The 17,058-nt window shown below is 48.0% G+C and overlaps 1 protein-coding gene across 2 annotated transcripts in view; it reads left to right on the plus strand.

Annotated features, from left to right (window-relative positions):
• The window catches only part of POLQ (DNA polymerase theta), a 154,788-nt gene that overhangs the window by 104,572 nt on the left and 33,158 nt on the right, over positions 1-17,058 (plus strand). For both annotated transcript variants that reach the window (XM_040339189.1, XM_040339188.1), the window contains 3 exons: positions 7,193-7,433; positions 9,960-10,153; positions 15,131-15,268. In XM_040339189.1, coding sequence (XP_040195123.1) covers positions 7,193-7,433; positions 9,960-10,153; positions 15,131-15,268 — 573 coding nt within the window. The remainder of the gene's footprint in view (positions 1-7,192; positions 7,434-9,959; positions 10,154-15,130; positions 15,269-17,058) is intronic.

A 17,058-nucleotide genomic window follows, 5' to 3' on the forward strand; every position in this document is an offset into this window, starting at 1 on the left:
TCAGAGCCCCTCCTTGCATTAGTGTCCCCATCAGCGTCCTCATTTACTATAGGGTCCCATTCAGAGTCCCTGCTTACATCAGAGACCCCAGCAGAGTTACATCATCTCAACCCTCGGTCTCCTTTCTTGCTCCAACATCCACAATGCCCCCACCCACCTCAGGCACCAGTGAAAATGAGAACATTTCTTGCCTGCCCTGTCATTGTACCATCATTGGTACAACCAATCATGGAAACTCCCTTACATCAGAGTCAGAGTTCCTCTTTACATGAGAGTTCCGACCAGTGATTCCGCCACCCCTCCCCCCACCACACCCATCCACCCCCCCACTTCAGAGTCTCTCTTTAACATGGAAGTCCCATGCAGAGTCCCTCCTTACATCAGAACCCCAGTCAGAGTTTCCTACTTACGTCGGGGTCACCTAATGTTAGGAGGTACTCCGATGGGCTTACGTTTGTCATTTTTTTCCCTTGTTTTGCTGAAGTTTCTTCTACTGAATACATTTTTATTTTCCAAGGTCTCTGCTTATAGGGCAGCGAAAGAGGTAAAGGGACAAACCATTGCAGGGATGTACTAAATGTTATTTTTTTTTGATGTTGTTGTTGCGCAGAAATAATCTTTATTAACCACTTATACACCTTCCCGCCCAGACCAATTTTTAGCTTTCAGTGCTGTTGCACTTTAAATTACAATTGCGCGGTCATGCTACTCTGTACCCAAACTAAATTTTTATCATATTGTACCCACAACTAGAGCTTTCTTTTGGTGGTATTTGATCACCTCTGGGATTTTTATTTTCTGTAAAAAAAAATAAAAAACTGACCAAAATTTTTTGAAAAAAAAAAAACGTTTTTGTTTCCGTTATAAAACATTGTAAATAAGTATGTTTTCTCCTTCACTGATGGTACTGCACTGACTGGCACTGATAAGGTGGCACTGATGTGGCATTGATGATGGGCACCAATATGCGGCACTGATGGGCGGCACGGATAGGTGGCACGGATGGGCAGGGATAGGTGGCACGGATGGGCAGGGATAGGCGACACGTATGGGCTCTGATAGGCGACACGTATGGGCACTGATAGGTGGCATAGATGGGCACTGATAGGCGGCATGGATGGGCATAGATGGGCACTAACTAATGTGTTGTACTAATGGATGCCAATCAGTGCCAAACAATGCCTGCCAATCAGTGATGCCCATTGTGGGCACTGATTGGCATCCATTGTGGCACTGATTGGCATCCATTATGTGTCATCCCTGGTGGTCTAGGGTGGCATACCTTTGATTTAAATCCCTGGTGATCTAGTGGAATCCCTGGTGGTCCAGTGGGCATTCTCAAGGGGGGCTGTGCTGATAATCGATCAGCACAAACCCCCCCCTGTCAGAGGAGCAGCCGATCGGCTCTCCTCTACTCGCGTCTGACAGACGCGAGTGAGGAAAAGCCGATTACCGGTTTTTGCTGTTTACATCGTGATTGGACACGGCTGATCACGTGGTAAAGTGTCTCCGTGAGAGACACTTTACCTAGATCGGTGTTGCGGGGTGTCAGACTGACACCCTGCAATAACGATCGCCGCGATGCGCGCCCCCGGGGGCGCGCATCGGCTCAGAATCCTGAGGACGTCATATGACTCCAGTCAGGATTCTACAACCACTTTGCCGCCGTCAATCTGTCATTGGCGGGCGGCAAGTGGTTAAATAAAAGTGGAGTTTTCCTTTTAAGATTGATAAAAAGCAGCTTTTTCTCATTTGGCTCTTGTCGCTCCGGCTCTCCCACCATCGGAGGGTTTTACATGTGTAATGAGGATTCCGGCTGATGAGAGGGGAGATTTATCAGGTAGTGTGACCTTCCGCGGCTCCGCTCTGCGGTTCTCACGCCTGATGAGGACGGGGATCAGTGCGATCACCAGATGGATTCACTTCGGGATTATTCTCAGTCTCCTTCTGCAATCAGCTTATCGCTAGTGAAGGTTTATTGGATTATCTCATCAAAGGCAGAACAGATCTGTCTGCATCTAATTAACTGCTACCTGTCTCTTCTCCTCTATAAATCAACACATTTAACCACTTAAGACCCGGACCTTTATGCAGGTAAAGGACCTGGCCAGTTTTTTGCGATTCGGCACTGCGTCGCTTTAACTGACAATTGTGCGACGTGGCTCCCAAACAAAATTGGCGTCCTTTTTTTCCCCCCACAAGTAGAGCTTTCTGCTGGTGGTATTTGATCACCTCTGCGGTTTTTATTTTTTGCGCTATAAACAAAAATAGAGCGCCAATTTTGAAAAAAATTCAATGGCCCAGATTCAAGAAGCACTTGCGCCCGCGCAACCATAGGTTGCGCGGCGCAAGGGCTTACTTGCTCTGGTGTAACGAGTGCTCCTGATTCAGGAACCTCGTTACACCGACTGCAGCCTAGGATGTGACAGACATAAGCCTCCTTATGCCTTCATATCTCAGGCTGCATTCTTGCGTTGGCCGCTAGGGGGCGCGGCCATTGTGATCGGCGTATAGTATGCAAATTGCATACTACCACCGATTCACAAAAGTTGCGCGGGCCCTGGGCACGCAAGGTACGGAGTTTCCGTACGGCAACTTTAGCGCAAGGTTGCTCCTGCTAATAGCAGGGGCAACCAATGCTAAAGTATAGCTGCGCTTCCCGCTCGTGAAATTTAAATTTCACGTCGGTTACGTAAGTGATTCGTGAATGGCGCTGGACGCCATTCACGTTCACTTAGAAGCAAATGACGTCCTTGCGACGTCATTTGCCGCAATGCACGTCGGGAAAGTTTCCCGACGGAGCATGCGCTGTTGGCGCGGGAGCGCGCCTAATTTAAATGATTCCCGCCCCCGGCGGGATCATTTACATTAGGCGCCCTTACGCAGGGCTAATTAGCATAGCGCCCGCGCAATTTACGGAGCTACTGCTCCGTGAATCGCGGGCAAATCGAAATATTTGCGTGGGCGCAGAGAAAAATCTTTGCTCTTTGCCCACGCAAATATTGCCCCGATCTACCTGAATCTGGGCCAATATTTTTTACTTTTTGCTATAATAAATATCCCCCAAAATATATAAAAAAACAGAGGGCCAGATTCAGGTACATTTGCGGCGGCGTATCGTATCCTGTTTACGTTACGCCGCCGCAAGTTTCCAGCGTAAGTGCTTGATTCACAGAGCACTTGCGTGTAAACTTTCGGCGGCGTAGCGTAAAGCCGTCCGGCGCAAGCCAGCCTAATTCAAATGGGGCGTGCACCATTTAAATTAGGGGCGTTCCCGCGCCGAACGTTCTGCGCATGCTCCGTTTGAAAAAAATTTCCGCCGTGCTTTGCACGAAATTACGGCGCCCCGACATCTTACGCAAAAAAAAAATGTTAATTCGACGCGGGAACGACGGCCATACTTTAACATGGATGGTGTCATTTTACACCATCTAAATAGCACACTTAACTTTACGACGGGAAAAAGCGACGTAAGAGAATGCGACGAACACGTGTACCTTCGTGGATCGCCGTAAACAGCTAATTTGCATACCCGACGCTGGAAAACGACGCAAACTCCACCCAGCGGCGGCCGAAGTATTGCATCCTAAGATCCGAAGGCGTACGAAGCCGTACGCCTATCGGATCTTAGCCAAATGCCGTTGTATCTTGTTTGTGAATCACAAATTAAGATACGACGCGGCAAATTTGAAAGTACGCCGGAGTATCAGCAGATACTCCGGCGTACTTATTCTGTGAATCTGGCCCATATTTTTTCCTCAGTTTAGGCCGATACGTATTCTTTTACCTTTTTTTGGTAAAAAAAAAAATCGCAATAAGCGTTTATCGATTGGTTTGCGCAAAATTTATAGCGTTTACAAAATAGGAGATAGTTTTATCAATAACAAATTTTATTGGTCAAAGGTTCAAGTGTACATAACATACAGCCATTCAGTGCCTTAGGCACGCAGTGGCAAAATAAAGAATAAACACATTAACAGTAGCCTAGGGCGTATACATTATCTCTGCCTGGTAATTGCGAATGTTCCAGCTTGCCTATTAAAACCAGTGACGCCAACGTGGCGAAGTGCAAGCTGGCCATCGTCCTTACGGACTATCCACATGTTATGGCTAAACTGAGCAGTAGACTTAACTTCTAAGTATCATAGCAGCCGGAGACACTAGGGGTCTCCCAAGATAAAGAGGAAAGAAAAGAGGGGAAAAGAAAGAGGGAGTAAGAGGGGGGTGTCATCATTTTGGCCCGCGTACCTTCTCAGGGTGGATCCTCCCGGCGGTGCCACAGCTCCCAGACCTCGTCGTGAGCCTCCTGCCGATCCCGCAACCTGGCGGTCATCCTCTCCATGATCTCCACGTCTTTGATTCTGGCGTATAGGGCTTCAGGGGGAGGGGGGAGACCGGCGTTTCCAATGCAACGCCACCAGGCAGCGCGCTGCCGTGAGAATGTGTCGGGTCAGTTTCTTATGTGGAGATGGGAGTCTTATCGGAGGGAGACCTAGGATGAAATATTTTGGGGAGGAAGGGATCTGCCTCTCTAGGAGCCTCTCCAGCAGCTGCCGGACCGAGTCCCGAGTCCCAGAAAGGGGCAATCAGTGGGCAGCCCCAGTAGACATGGGGTCCGAGCTAGTGAGATAGATGGCATGGAGGACGTCCGGGGTCATGTACAAGAAACACAGAATGTTATAGATAGTTTTCATAGGAGATAGTTTTATTGCATTTTTATACATTTTTTTTTTTTTTTTTTACTACGAATGGCGGCGATCAGCGTTTTTTTTTTCATGACTGCGACATTATGGCGGACTCATCGGACAATTTTGACACATTTTTGGGACCATTGTCATTTTCACAGCAAAAAATGATATAAAAATGCATTGTTTACTGTGAAAATGACAATTGTAGTTTAGGAGTTAACCACTAGGGGGCGCTATAGGGGTTATGTGTGACCTCATATGTTTTTCTAACTGTAGGGGGGCGGGGCTGGACGTGTGACGTCATTGATCGTGTTTCCCTATATCAGGGAACACACGATCAATGGGTGCCACTGTGAAGAACAAGGAAGCTGTGTTTACACACAGCTCTCCCTGTTCTTCAGCTCCGAGGACTGATCACGGGACTCCAGCGGCGATCGGGTCCCGCGGTGACGGAGCTTCGGACCGGGTCGCGGGTGCACGCCCGCGACCCACTGCTGGCCACTAAAAGAGGACGTACAGGTACGTGCTTGTGCAAAGCCGTGCCATTCTGCCGACGTATATCTGCAGGAGGCGGTCCTTAAGTGGTTAATGTGTATTTCTGGGGATAATAAAAAAAAACATTCAGTACATCTCTGGAGTACATGCACATCTTCCTATGTTTTTTCTTCCTATGCTGAGGGTACAAGAACTATACTTTGAGCCTGCCAGAAATTCAGTGAACTCCTAACTTCCTGTAGTGAGCTGACACCCAGTGCTTCTCCTGCATGAATTCTACTTGAATTCTCCCCTGCTGGACTTCAGAACCCCTCCCCCTCTCATCTCCATAACCCCTCCCAAATTCCTTGCTCGCCTCAGCTCCGTAACCCGTCCCCATTTCCCCAATCCCTCGCTCTCCTCATCTCCATTACCCCTACCCAGTCCCCCCAGATTTCTCGTGTGTGCCTCCCCCATGAAAGCTGTGCCCGTTGGGTTCCTTCTCACATCCCAGTACTGCACACAGTCTGAGCACAGGCAACACTGCTCCTCCCCCCCCCTCCTCACCTCACACAGCTTAGATGGATTATATTATAGACAGCCTCTATCTGCACACTGTGTAGCTTGCCTGCAATGCTGCACACTGTGTAGCTTGCCTGCAATGCTGCACACTGTGTAGCTTGCCTGCAATGCTGCACACTGTGTAGCTTGCCTGCAATGCTGCACACTAGAAAGAGAGAAGGTACAAGGTAATGACCCCCTCCTCCACTTTTCATCCTAAAGGGGATGTCCTACAACAGATCTCTTGAGTTGGTGTATTAGGCTCTCCAGGATATTTCCCAAGTCTGTTTCTTTTTGTATGCTCAACCTTGGCCTTTCTGTCATCCATCAGAGGTCTTTATTTCTTGTAGGAGGGGCAGAGGCACTAACTACTGCAGGAAATCTCACAATTGTGGGAGGGACAGCGACACAAACTACTGCAGGAAATCTCACAATTGTGGGAGGGGCAGAGACACAAAGGAAATCTCACAATTGTGGGAGGGGCAGACACACAAACTACTGCAGGGAAATCTCATCATTGTGGGAGGGGCAGAGATGTAAACTACTGCAGGGAAATCTCATCATTGTGGGAGGAGCAGAGACACAAACTACTGCAGAACCCCTCCTCCTCTCATCTCCATAACCCCTTCCAAATTCCTTGCTCGCCTCAGCTCCATAACCTCTCCCCATTTCCCCAATCCCTCGCTCTCCTCATCTCCATAACCCCTACCCAGTCCCCCCAGATTTCCCTTGTGTGCCTCCCTCATGAAAGCTGTGCCCGTTGGGTTCCTTCTCACATCCCAGTACTGCACACAGTCTGAGCACAGGCAACACTGCTCCTCTCCCCCTCCCTCCTCACCTCACACAGCTTAGATGGATTATATTATAGACAGCCTCTATCTGCACACCGTGTAGCTTGCCTGCAATGCTGCGCACCGTGTAGCTTGCCTGCAATGCTGCGCACCGTGTATATTGCCTGCAATGCTGCGCACCGTGTATATTGCCTGCAATGCTGCGCACCGTGTAGCTTGCCTGCAATGCTGCGCACCGTGTAGCTTGCCTGCAATGCTGCGCACCGTGTAGCTTGCCTGCAATGCTGCGCACCGTGTAGCTTGCCTGCAATGCTGCGCACCGTGTAGCTTGCCTGCAATGCTGCGCACCGTGTAGATTGCCTGCAATGCTGCGCACCGTGTATATTGCCTGCAATGCTGCAAAATGTGTAGCTTGCCTGCAATGCTGCACATTGTGTAGCTTGCCTGCAATGCTGCACATTGTGTAGCTTGCCTGCAATGCTGCGCACCGTGTAGCTTGCCTGAAATGCTGCGCACCGTGTAGCTTGCCTGCAATGCTGCGCACCGTGTAGCTTGCCTGAAATGCTGCGCACCGTGTAGCTTGCCTGCAATGCTGCGCACTGTGTAGCTTGCCTACTCTTATGATATGATACCTGAAACTAGAGCATTTCCTGTAACTACAATTCTCTGCTTCTGCAGGTGGCCTGCTGGTTGCTGGATCCCGGCTCCAAGGAACGAACCATTCACAACATGGTGGCAAATTTCCTGCCACATGAGCTCCCCCTGCTTGACGGAGTTGGAACTGGCCAAGGAGTTCAGAGCCTGGGACTCTGCGCTGATGGCGACCAGTCTGGGCGCTACAGGGCGGCCATAGAATCCGTTCTCGTCTTCAACATCATGGCCAAGCTGAACGGGCTGTTAGAAAGAGAGAAGGTACAAGGTAATGACCCCTCCTCCACTTTTCATCCCAACGGGGATGTCCTACAACAGATCTCTTGAGTTGGTGTATTAGGCTCTCCGGGATATTTCCCAAGTCTGTTTCTTTTTGTATGCTCAACCTTGGCCTTTCTGTCATCCATCAGAGGTCTTTATTTCTTGTGGGAGGGGCAGAGGCACTAACTACTAGGGGGAAATCTCATCATTGTGGGAGGGGCAGAGACACAAACTACTGCAGGAAATCTCACCATTGTGGGAGGGGCAGAGACACAAACTACTGCAAGGAAATATCATCATTGTGGGAGGGGCAGAGACACAAACTACTGCAGGAAATCTCCCCATTGTGGGAGGGGCAGAGACACAAACTACTGCAGGGAAATCTCACAATTGTGGGAGGGGCAGAGACACAAACTACTGCAGGGAAATCTCCCCATTGTGGGAGGGGCAGAGACACAAACTACTGCAAGGAAATATCATCATTGTGGGAGGGGCAGAGACACAAACTACTGCAAGGAAATATCATCATTGTGGGAGGGGCAGAGACACAAACTACTGCAGGAAATCTCCCCATTGTGGGAGGGGCAGAGACACAAACTACTGCAGGGAAATCTCTCCATTGTGGGAGGGGCAGAGACACAAACTACTGCAGGGAAATCTCTCCATTGTGGGAGGGGCAGAGACACAAACTACTGCAGGGAAATCTCATTGTGGAAGGGGCAGAGACACAAACTACTGCAGGAAATCTCACCATTGTGGGAGGGGCAGAGACACAAACTACTGCAGGAAATCTCTCCATTGTGGGAGGGGCAGAGACGCAAACTGCTGCAGGGAAATCTCCCCATTGTGGGAGGGGCAGAGACGTAAACTACTGCAGGGAAATCTCACCATTGTGGGAGGGGCAGAGACACAAACTACTGCAGGGAATCTCACCATTGTGGGAGGGGCAGAGGCACAAACTACTGCAGGAAATCTCACCATTGTGGGAGGGGCAGAGACACAAACTACTGCAAGGAAATATCATCATTGTGGGAGGGGCAGAGACACAAACTACTGCAGGAAATCTCCCCATTGTGGGAGGGGCAGAGACACAAACTACTGCAGGGAAATCTAACAATTGTGGGAGGGGCAGAGACACAAACTACTGCAGGGAAATCTCCCCATTGTGGGAGGGGCAGAGACACAAACTACTGCAAGGAAATATCATCATTGTGGGAGGGGCAGAGACACAAACTACTGCAAGGAAATATCATCATTGTGGGAGGGGCAGAGACACAAACTACTGCAGGAAATCTCCCCATTGTGGGAGGGGCAGAGACACAAACTACTGCAGGGAAATCTCTCCATTGTGGGAGGGGCAGAGACACAAACTACTGCAGGGAAATCTCTCCATTGTGGGAGGGGCAGAGACACAAACTACTGCAGGGAAATCTCATTGTGGAAGGGGCAGAGACACAAACTACTGCAGGAAATCTCACCATTGTGGGAGGGGCAGAGACACAAACTACTGCAGGAAATCTCTCCATTGTGGGAGGGGCAGAGACGCAAACTGCTGCAGGGAAATCTCCCCATTGTGGGAGGGGCAGAGACGTAAACTACTGCAGGGAAATCTCACCATTGTGGGAGGGGCAGAGACACAAACTACTGCAGGGAATCTCACCATTGTGGGAGGGGCAGAGACACAAACTACTGCAGGGAAATCTCATCATTGTGGGAGGGGCAGAGACACAAACTACTGCAGGGAAATCTCACAATTGTGTGAGGGGCAGAGACACAAACTACTGGGGGAAATCTCATCATTGTGGGAGGGGCAGAGACACAAACTACTGCAGGAAATCTCATCATTGTGGGAGGGGCAGAGACACAAACTACTGCAGGACATCTCCCTATTGTGGGAGGGGCAGAGACACAAACTACTGCAGGAAATCTCCCTATTGTGGGAGGGGCAGAGATGCAAACTACTGCAGGAAATCTCTCCATTGTGGGAGGGGCAGAGATACAAACTACTGCAGGAAATCTCTCCATTGTGGGAGGGGCAGAGATACAAACTACTGAAGATAAATCTCCCCATTGTGGGAGGGGCAGAGACACAAACTACTGCAGGAAATCTCACCATTGTGGGAGGGGCAGAGACACAAACTACTGCAGGGAAATCTCATCATTGTGGGAGGGGCAGAGACACAAACTATTGTGGGAAATCTCACCATTGTGGGAGGGGCAGAGACACAAACTACTGCAGGAAATCTCACCATTGTGGGAGGGGCAGAGATACAAACTACTGCAGGAAATCTCCCCATTGTGGGAGGGGCAGAGACACAAACTACTGCAGGGGAATCTCACCATTGTGGGAGGGGCAGAGACACAAACTGTTGTGGATAATGTTGTTGCTGCTCCACAGAATAAAATACAGTCGATGACTCCACTTGCCAGTTCAGTTTTGAATGGATCTGGCCTTTAAATTCATTTGGGCTGGGAACTTCCCCAGAAATAATCTGTGATATTCAGGCTGTTTATCTGTCTTGTCCATCCTCAGATGTATTCCGTAATGTGGAGATGCCCTCCCACTACTGCCTGGCCCTCCTGGAGCTCAACGGTATCGGATTCAGTACAGAGGAATGCGAGACCCAGAAACACGTCATGCAGGCCAAGCTAAATGAGATTGAGGCTGAGGCCTACCAATTGGCCGGACACTGCTTCTCACTGACCAGTCCGGATGACGTCGCTCAGGTACCAGACAATCCTCCACCCATCTTATGGGTGGGATTATCTCAGCACTGTGACGTCAGCAGATATGAAACATAAAGAGCCTGTGCTGATTTTATCATTTTCATTTCCTTCCTGTAACCCCCAACAATGACCTCCTCATATTCGTCTCTGCCTGTGACGCGGTTTTGCTTTGCGTCTATTAGGGTTACTTTGCAGTAAAGCAAGGAAGCTTTGAAACCTCTGTAGTGTATTAACCACTTACGACCCGGACCAAAATGCAGCTAAAGGACCTTGCCCCTTTTTTGCCATTCGGCACTGCGTCGCTTTAACTGACAATTGCGCGGTTGTGCGACGTGGCTCCCAAGCAAAATTGGCGTCCTTTTTTTCCCACAAATAGATCTTTCTTTTGGTGGTATTTGATCACCTCTGCGTTGTTTTTTTTTGCGCTATAGACAAAAATAGAGCGACATTTTTGAAAAAAATGCAATATTTTTTACTTTTTGCTATAATAAATATCCCCCAAAAATATATAAAAAACATTTTTTTTTCCTCAGTTTAGGCCGATACGTATTCTTCTACCTATTTTTGGTAAAAAAAAATCACAATAAGCGTTTATCGGTTGGTTTGCGCAACATTTATAGCGTTTACAAAATAGGGGATAGTTTTATTGCATTTTTATTAATTATAATTTTTTTACTACTAATGGCGGCGATCAGCGATTTTTTTTCTCGTGACTGCGACATTATGGCGGACACTTCGGACAATTTTGACACATTTTTGGGACCATTGTCATTTTCACAGCAAAAAATGCATTTAAAATGCATTGTTTATTGTGAAAATGGCAGTTGCAGTTTGGGAGTTAACCACTAGGGGGCGCTGTTGGGGTTATGTGTTCCCTGAAGTGTGTTTACAACTGTAGGGGGGTGTGGCTGTAGGAGTGACGTCATCGATTGTGTCCCCCTATAAAAGGGATGACACGATCGATGCAGCCGCCACAGTGAAGAACGGGGAAGCTGTGTTTACACACGGCTCTTCCCGTTCTTCAGCTCCGGGGACCGATCACGGGACTCCAGCGGCGATCGGGTCCGCGGATCCCACGGTCACGGAGCTTCACAAGCGCGCGCCCGCGACCCACGGCTAGGTACTAGTACAGGACGTACCTGTACGTACATGTGCCCAGCCGTGCCATTCTGCCGACGTATATGTGCAGGAGGCGGTCCTTAAGTGGTTAATGTGCTTTTACTAAACAAATACCATACATACAAACTATTACAATTGTAGGAATATAGTACAAGACTGACAGATATTATAAAAATATGCCTACAACATGGAAAAGCTATCCATCCTTCCTAACATAATAAGCATGCACAATGTATGGGGTAAGAAATACTAAACCTCTACTTAACTTGGGCCTTTGATGGAGTCTTCTTAATGCTCCTTCCTTCTCAGAGTCCTGCAAACAGCTGTTCCCTTTGCTCTTTTGTCTTGAGCACATGGCTGTCCAAATCTTCTCTCCACCTCCTCCTACCTGTAGCATCATTTCCTGTCCTGAGCTCCACGAACCAGTCCAACAGGTTCATTAGCATATCAATCGCGGAATCTTGGCTTCTAACCAATATAGGCCCAGATTCACATAAAGCGGCGCATATTTAAACCGCCGTAGCGTATCTCCTTTACGCTACGCCGACGCAGCGCAGAGAGGCAAGCACTGTATTCACAAAGCCAGTGCTGCCAAAACTGCGCTGGGTTTCCTAGGCGTAAGCCGGCGTATGTGGAAGTGGGCGTGAGCCATGAAAATGAGGAGTAACCCCATGCAAATGATGGGCCGAGCGCCAGACAGATATGTATAACGAACGGTGCATGCGCTGTCCCTTGGGCGCATCCCAGTGGGCGTGCTCAGAATCACGTCGGAACTACTCCCTAAGATACGTCGGATCACTACCTACGGCGTGAACGTAACCTACGCCTAGTCATATTCACGTCCAATGTAAAATACGTCGGCTTGTGTTCCCTGGTGCAGCCCTTTGCATGGATGCTGCTGAGTTACACCTCCTTTATGGGGCATAACTTTACGCCGGACGTAGAACTTTACGCGCACTGCGTCGGGCGCACGTACGTTCGTGAATCGGCGTATCTCCCTCATTTGCATATTTGAATAGAAAATCAATGGGAGCGCCAAATGCATCCAGCGTAAATATGCGCCCACTCTACGCCGGCCTAGGCAAGTTACGTCGGTCGGATGAAGCCTGTTTTTAGGCGTATCTTTGTATGTGGGTCCGGCGCATAGATACGACGGCGCATATTTGCACTTACGCTGCTTATCTGGAGATACGTCGGCGTAAGTGCTTTGTGAATCCGGGCCATATGGCTTAAAATGTAACAATTTACATATCTATGCTACAAAAATCACCAAAATAGTCATAGCAAAACGAACCAGCCCAACAGGTTCATTAGCCAAATCACCAAAATAGTCATAGCAAAACGAACCAGCCCAAACAGGTTCATTAGCATATCCATAGCGGAAACAAAAATCACCCAAATAGTCATAGAAAAACAAACCAGTCCAACAGGTTCATTAGCTTCTCAATAGCGGAATCTTGGCTTCTAACCAATATATCGTCTAATATGTAACAGTTCACATGTCTATTCTATAAAAATCACCAATAGCCATAGCAACACAAACGCACATCAGTTACACTATTCCCAATTTCTGTGTCGTCTGAAGATCACCTCCCCCACTCACTGCAGTGGGGGATGTTGCTGTCCACACTGTATCTCCCAATGGATGAATTGAGAATATCTACTGAAGTGTGAGGAAAGAGGAGCAGGGAGGGCATATTGAGTATATGAGGTGAGGGGAAAGGCCTTACTGGGAAGCAGGGGCATAATGAGCAGTAACGGTGGCCTCAGTGGGGCCTATGCCTTATGCCTAGCTCTTGACTAGAAGTTTGGGTATAAAAGAACTAAAAGACTAAACAGTGAAACCTTGGATTGCGAGTAACGTGGTTAATGAGCATTTCGCAATACGAGCACTGTTTTTTTTTTTTTTTTTAAATCCTGACTCTGTTTGCAAGTGTTGTCTCGCAACATGAGCACGATTCAAGCCATAGTGGTGTGCAGTACCGCGTTTGGCCGGAGCCGCTCGGAAAAACGCAGAAATAATCAGTTCCCGAGCCTTTCCAAGGTTTTCCGAGTTCAGCCGAGCTGTCCCTGGGCCTTTCCGAGGCTCTCCGGGGCCCTCCCCCACACCTCTGGCCACAAGCGGTATTGCGTGCTATAGAAGTCAATGCGGAACAAACCATTTTCATTTCCATTGACTTCAATGGGGAAACTCGCTTTGATATGTGAGTGCTTTGGATTACGAGCATTCTCCTGGAATGGATTCTGCTCGTAATCCAAGGTTCCTCTGTATACTGTATATATATCTTGGATCCTGGTGGCTCCTATCTTTTTAAATCCATCCTAGACAGTGGCCTATATTTTTAAGCCATAAGTAGGTACAATGGACTGTGTTGTCCTCAGCTTCCATTGTGTTGGGCCCTCAGGTGTGCTGCACTCACGGAGCCCACACAGTAAAAATGTATTTTCTGATTCAACAAGCTCCTCTTGCACTGAGATCTGAAACCGGTCCTCTTTGCTTCTCCCATTACTTGTATGTCTGTGTTTTATAAAGCCTTGTACACACGATCGGATTTCCAGGGGACTTTTCCGTGGATTTTGGTCCTAAGGGCTTGGCCGTGAACTTGTTCTGCATACACACGGCCCAACATTTTCAGCCAACATTCACCAAATCACGTGGGTTTTCAGCTTTTTACCACCACCCTTTGGGCAACTTTTGCTATTGTTGTCTGATGTTTAGCATTGGTTCCGAGCATACGTGTTTGTACATTGGACTTGTGTACACGCGATCGGATAAACCGACATAACGAATTTATTGCCAGACAGTCGATGAGCATTAACAGCCAAAATTTGTTGTCTTTTAATTCAGCCAACAATTGTCTGATGGAGCATACACAGGGTCGGATTATCCGACACAACACGTCCATCAGACAATTATGGCCATAAAATAGGATTGTGTGTAGGAGGCTTTATTCTCTTGATGGTCTACATTTTCTGGCTCATCCTATCGGACGCCATTCTGTAATCTGCTCTGTAAGGTCTGTGCATGGACGGGTTGTAACCTTGGCATTCCATAAATTGTAAGGGCCAGATTCACAAAAGAGATACGACGGCGTATCTCCTGATACGCCGTCGTATCTCTGAGATACGATTGTCGTATCTATGCGACTGATTCATAGAATCAGTTTACGCATAGATAGCCCTAATATCCGACAGGTGTAACTGTGTTACACCGTCGGATCTTAGGCTGCAATTCTAGGCCGGCCGCTAGGTGGCGATTACATTGCGGTCGGCGTAGAATATGCAAATGACTAGTTACGGCGATTCACGAACGTCCGCTTTGCCCGTCGATCTAAATTTACGTCGTTTCCGTAGAGATGCGTCGCGTAAAACTAAGTATGCCCTCTAGGTGGTCTAAGCAATGTAAAGTATGGCCGTCGTTCCCGCGTCGAAATTTTCAATTTCAAGTCATTTGCGTAAGTCGTCCGTGAATGGACGCCATTTACGTTAACGTCGAAACCAATGACGATGTCATTTAGCGCAATGCACGTCGGGTAATTTGACGGAGCATGCGCAGTACGTTCGGCGCGGGAATGCACCTAATTTAAATGGTGCCCGCCCCATTTAAATTAGGCGGGCTTGCGCCGAGCGGATTTACGTTACACCGCCGCAAGTTTACAGGTAAGTGCTTTGTGAATCAGGCACTTGCGCTGTAAACCTGCGGCGGTGTAACGTAAATGGGATACATTACGCCGCCGCTGCGCAACGTATTTCTCTATGAATCTGGCCCTAAGTCGGGGTCTGTTTTTGTGGATGTGCCATGTTTTTCTGTGATATTGTTGTTGAGTTCCTACATATGCATCCTCTGTGTGTATTCAGGTCCTCTTCATCGAGCTTAAACTCCCTCCCAACGGGGACGTGAAAGGTCAGGGGAACAAGAAAACTCTGGGCTATACCAGGAGAGCGGCCATCAATGGAAACCGAATCCGACTCAGCAAGCAATTCAGCACTGTAAAGGTATCCAATGAATTATGTGATATTTTATTGATCTGCAAATAGACAGACGTGTTCCTTGTCTAATGTGTTGCCTGTTCCACGTGTCAACATATGAGGTCACTGGCTTGATTACCGGACTACTTGCACCCAGTGACCTGTAAGCCCAGTTAGCAGATAAAGGACAGAACTTCCCACGCTAGCAAAAATCTGCTTCCATGATTAGCGTGGTCGGGAAACTAAAAGGAAGCCAAAGGGACTGGCAGGATCACCAGGTATTTAACCACTTAAGACCCGGACCTTTAGGTAGCTAAAGGACCCCGGCCAGTTTTTGCGATTCGGCACTGCGTCGCTTTAACTGACAATTGCGCGGTCGTGCGACGTGGCTCCCAAACAAAGTTGGCATCCTTTTTTTCCCACAAATAGAGCTTTCTTTTGGTGGTTTTTGATCACCTCTGCGGTTTTTATTTTTTGCGCTATAAACAAAAATAGAGCGTCAATTTTGAAAAAAATTCAATATTTTTTACTTTTTGCTATAATAAATATCCCCCAAAAATGTATAAAAAAAATAAATTTTCCTCAGTTTAGGCCGATACGTATTCTTCTACCTATTTTTGATAAAAAAATCGCAATAAGCGTTTATCGGTTGGTTTGCGAAAAATTTATAGCGTTTACAAAATAGGGGATAGCTTTATTGCATTTTTTTATTATTATTTTTTTACTACTAATGGCGGCGATCAGCGATTTTTTTCGTGACTGCGACATTATGGCGGACACTTCGGACAATTTTGACACATTTTTGGGACCATTGTCCTTTTCACAGCAAAAAAATGCATTTAAAATGCACTGATTACTGTGAAAATGACAATTGCAGTTTGGGAGTTAACCACAAGGGGTTATGTGTGACCTCATTTGTGTTTTTAACTGTAGGGGGGTGTGAATGTAGGTGTGACGTCATTGATTGTGTATCCCTATAAAAGGGAACACACGATCGATGACGGCGCCACAGTGAAGAACGGGGAAGCTTTGTTTACACACAGCTCTCCCCGTTCTTCAGTTCTGGGGACCGATTGCGGGACTCCAGCGGCGATCGGGTCACGGAGCTTCGGACTGGGTCGCGGGAGCGCGCCCGCGACCCACGGCTGGGCACTTAAAGAGGACGTACATGTACGTGCTTGTGCCCAGCCGTGCCATTCTGCCGAAGTAAATGTGCAGGAGGCGGTCCTTAAGTGGTTAATGTGCATTCACACTATATATATAAAAAAAAAAAGCTGAATGTGAATTATGAGAGGCAAAGGAACATAGTCCAAAAAAATATAATTCTTTATCCTACTTCACGTGACACAGAGCAGCCGTAGTAATTATTATGTGGGTTATACGCCACCTATAGGTGAATGGACACTGGCACACACACAAGACAGGAAGTCCCCCTCTATATATAACCCCTCCCATACAGGAAGTATCTCAGTATTTTTCCACCAGTGTCTCAAGGTGATGGTCACAGTTAGGGATGAGCTCCGGTGTGTTCGCACACTCCACGTGCAGAGCCCGCTAAGAAGTCGGCATGGCGCTGCGTTAATCACAGGCAGGCAGACATTGTCCCGATGCTCGGCTGTAGAGATCAGGAAATTTTTTACTGCCTGTGATTAGCGCAGTGCCGACTTCCTGGTGGGCTCTGCACGTGGAGTGTGCGAACACACCGGAGCTCATCCCTAGTCACGGTGTATGAACCGAGATGTCTCCCTGCCTTCATTTTTTCCCAGATCCTCGTTCTGCGGAGGAAAAATTGTAACATTCTTTCGATGTAGTGAGAG

Source organism: Rana temporaria, chromosome 2 (genome assembly GCF_905171775.1).
Source record: "Rana temporaria chromosome 2, aRanTem1.1, whole genome shotgun sequence".
Lineage (NCBI taxonomy): Eukaryota > Metazoa > Chordata > Amphibia > Anura > Ranidae > Rana > Rana temporaria.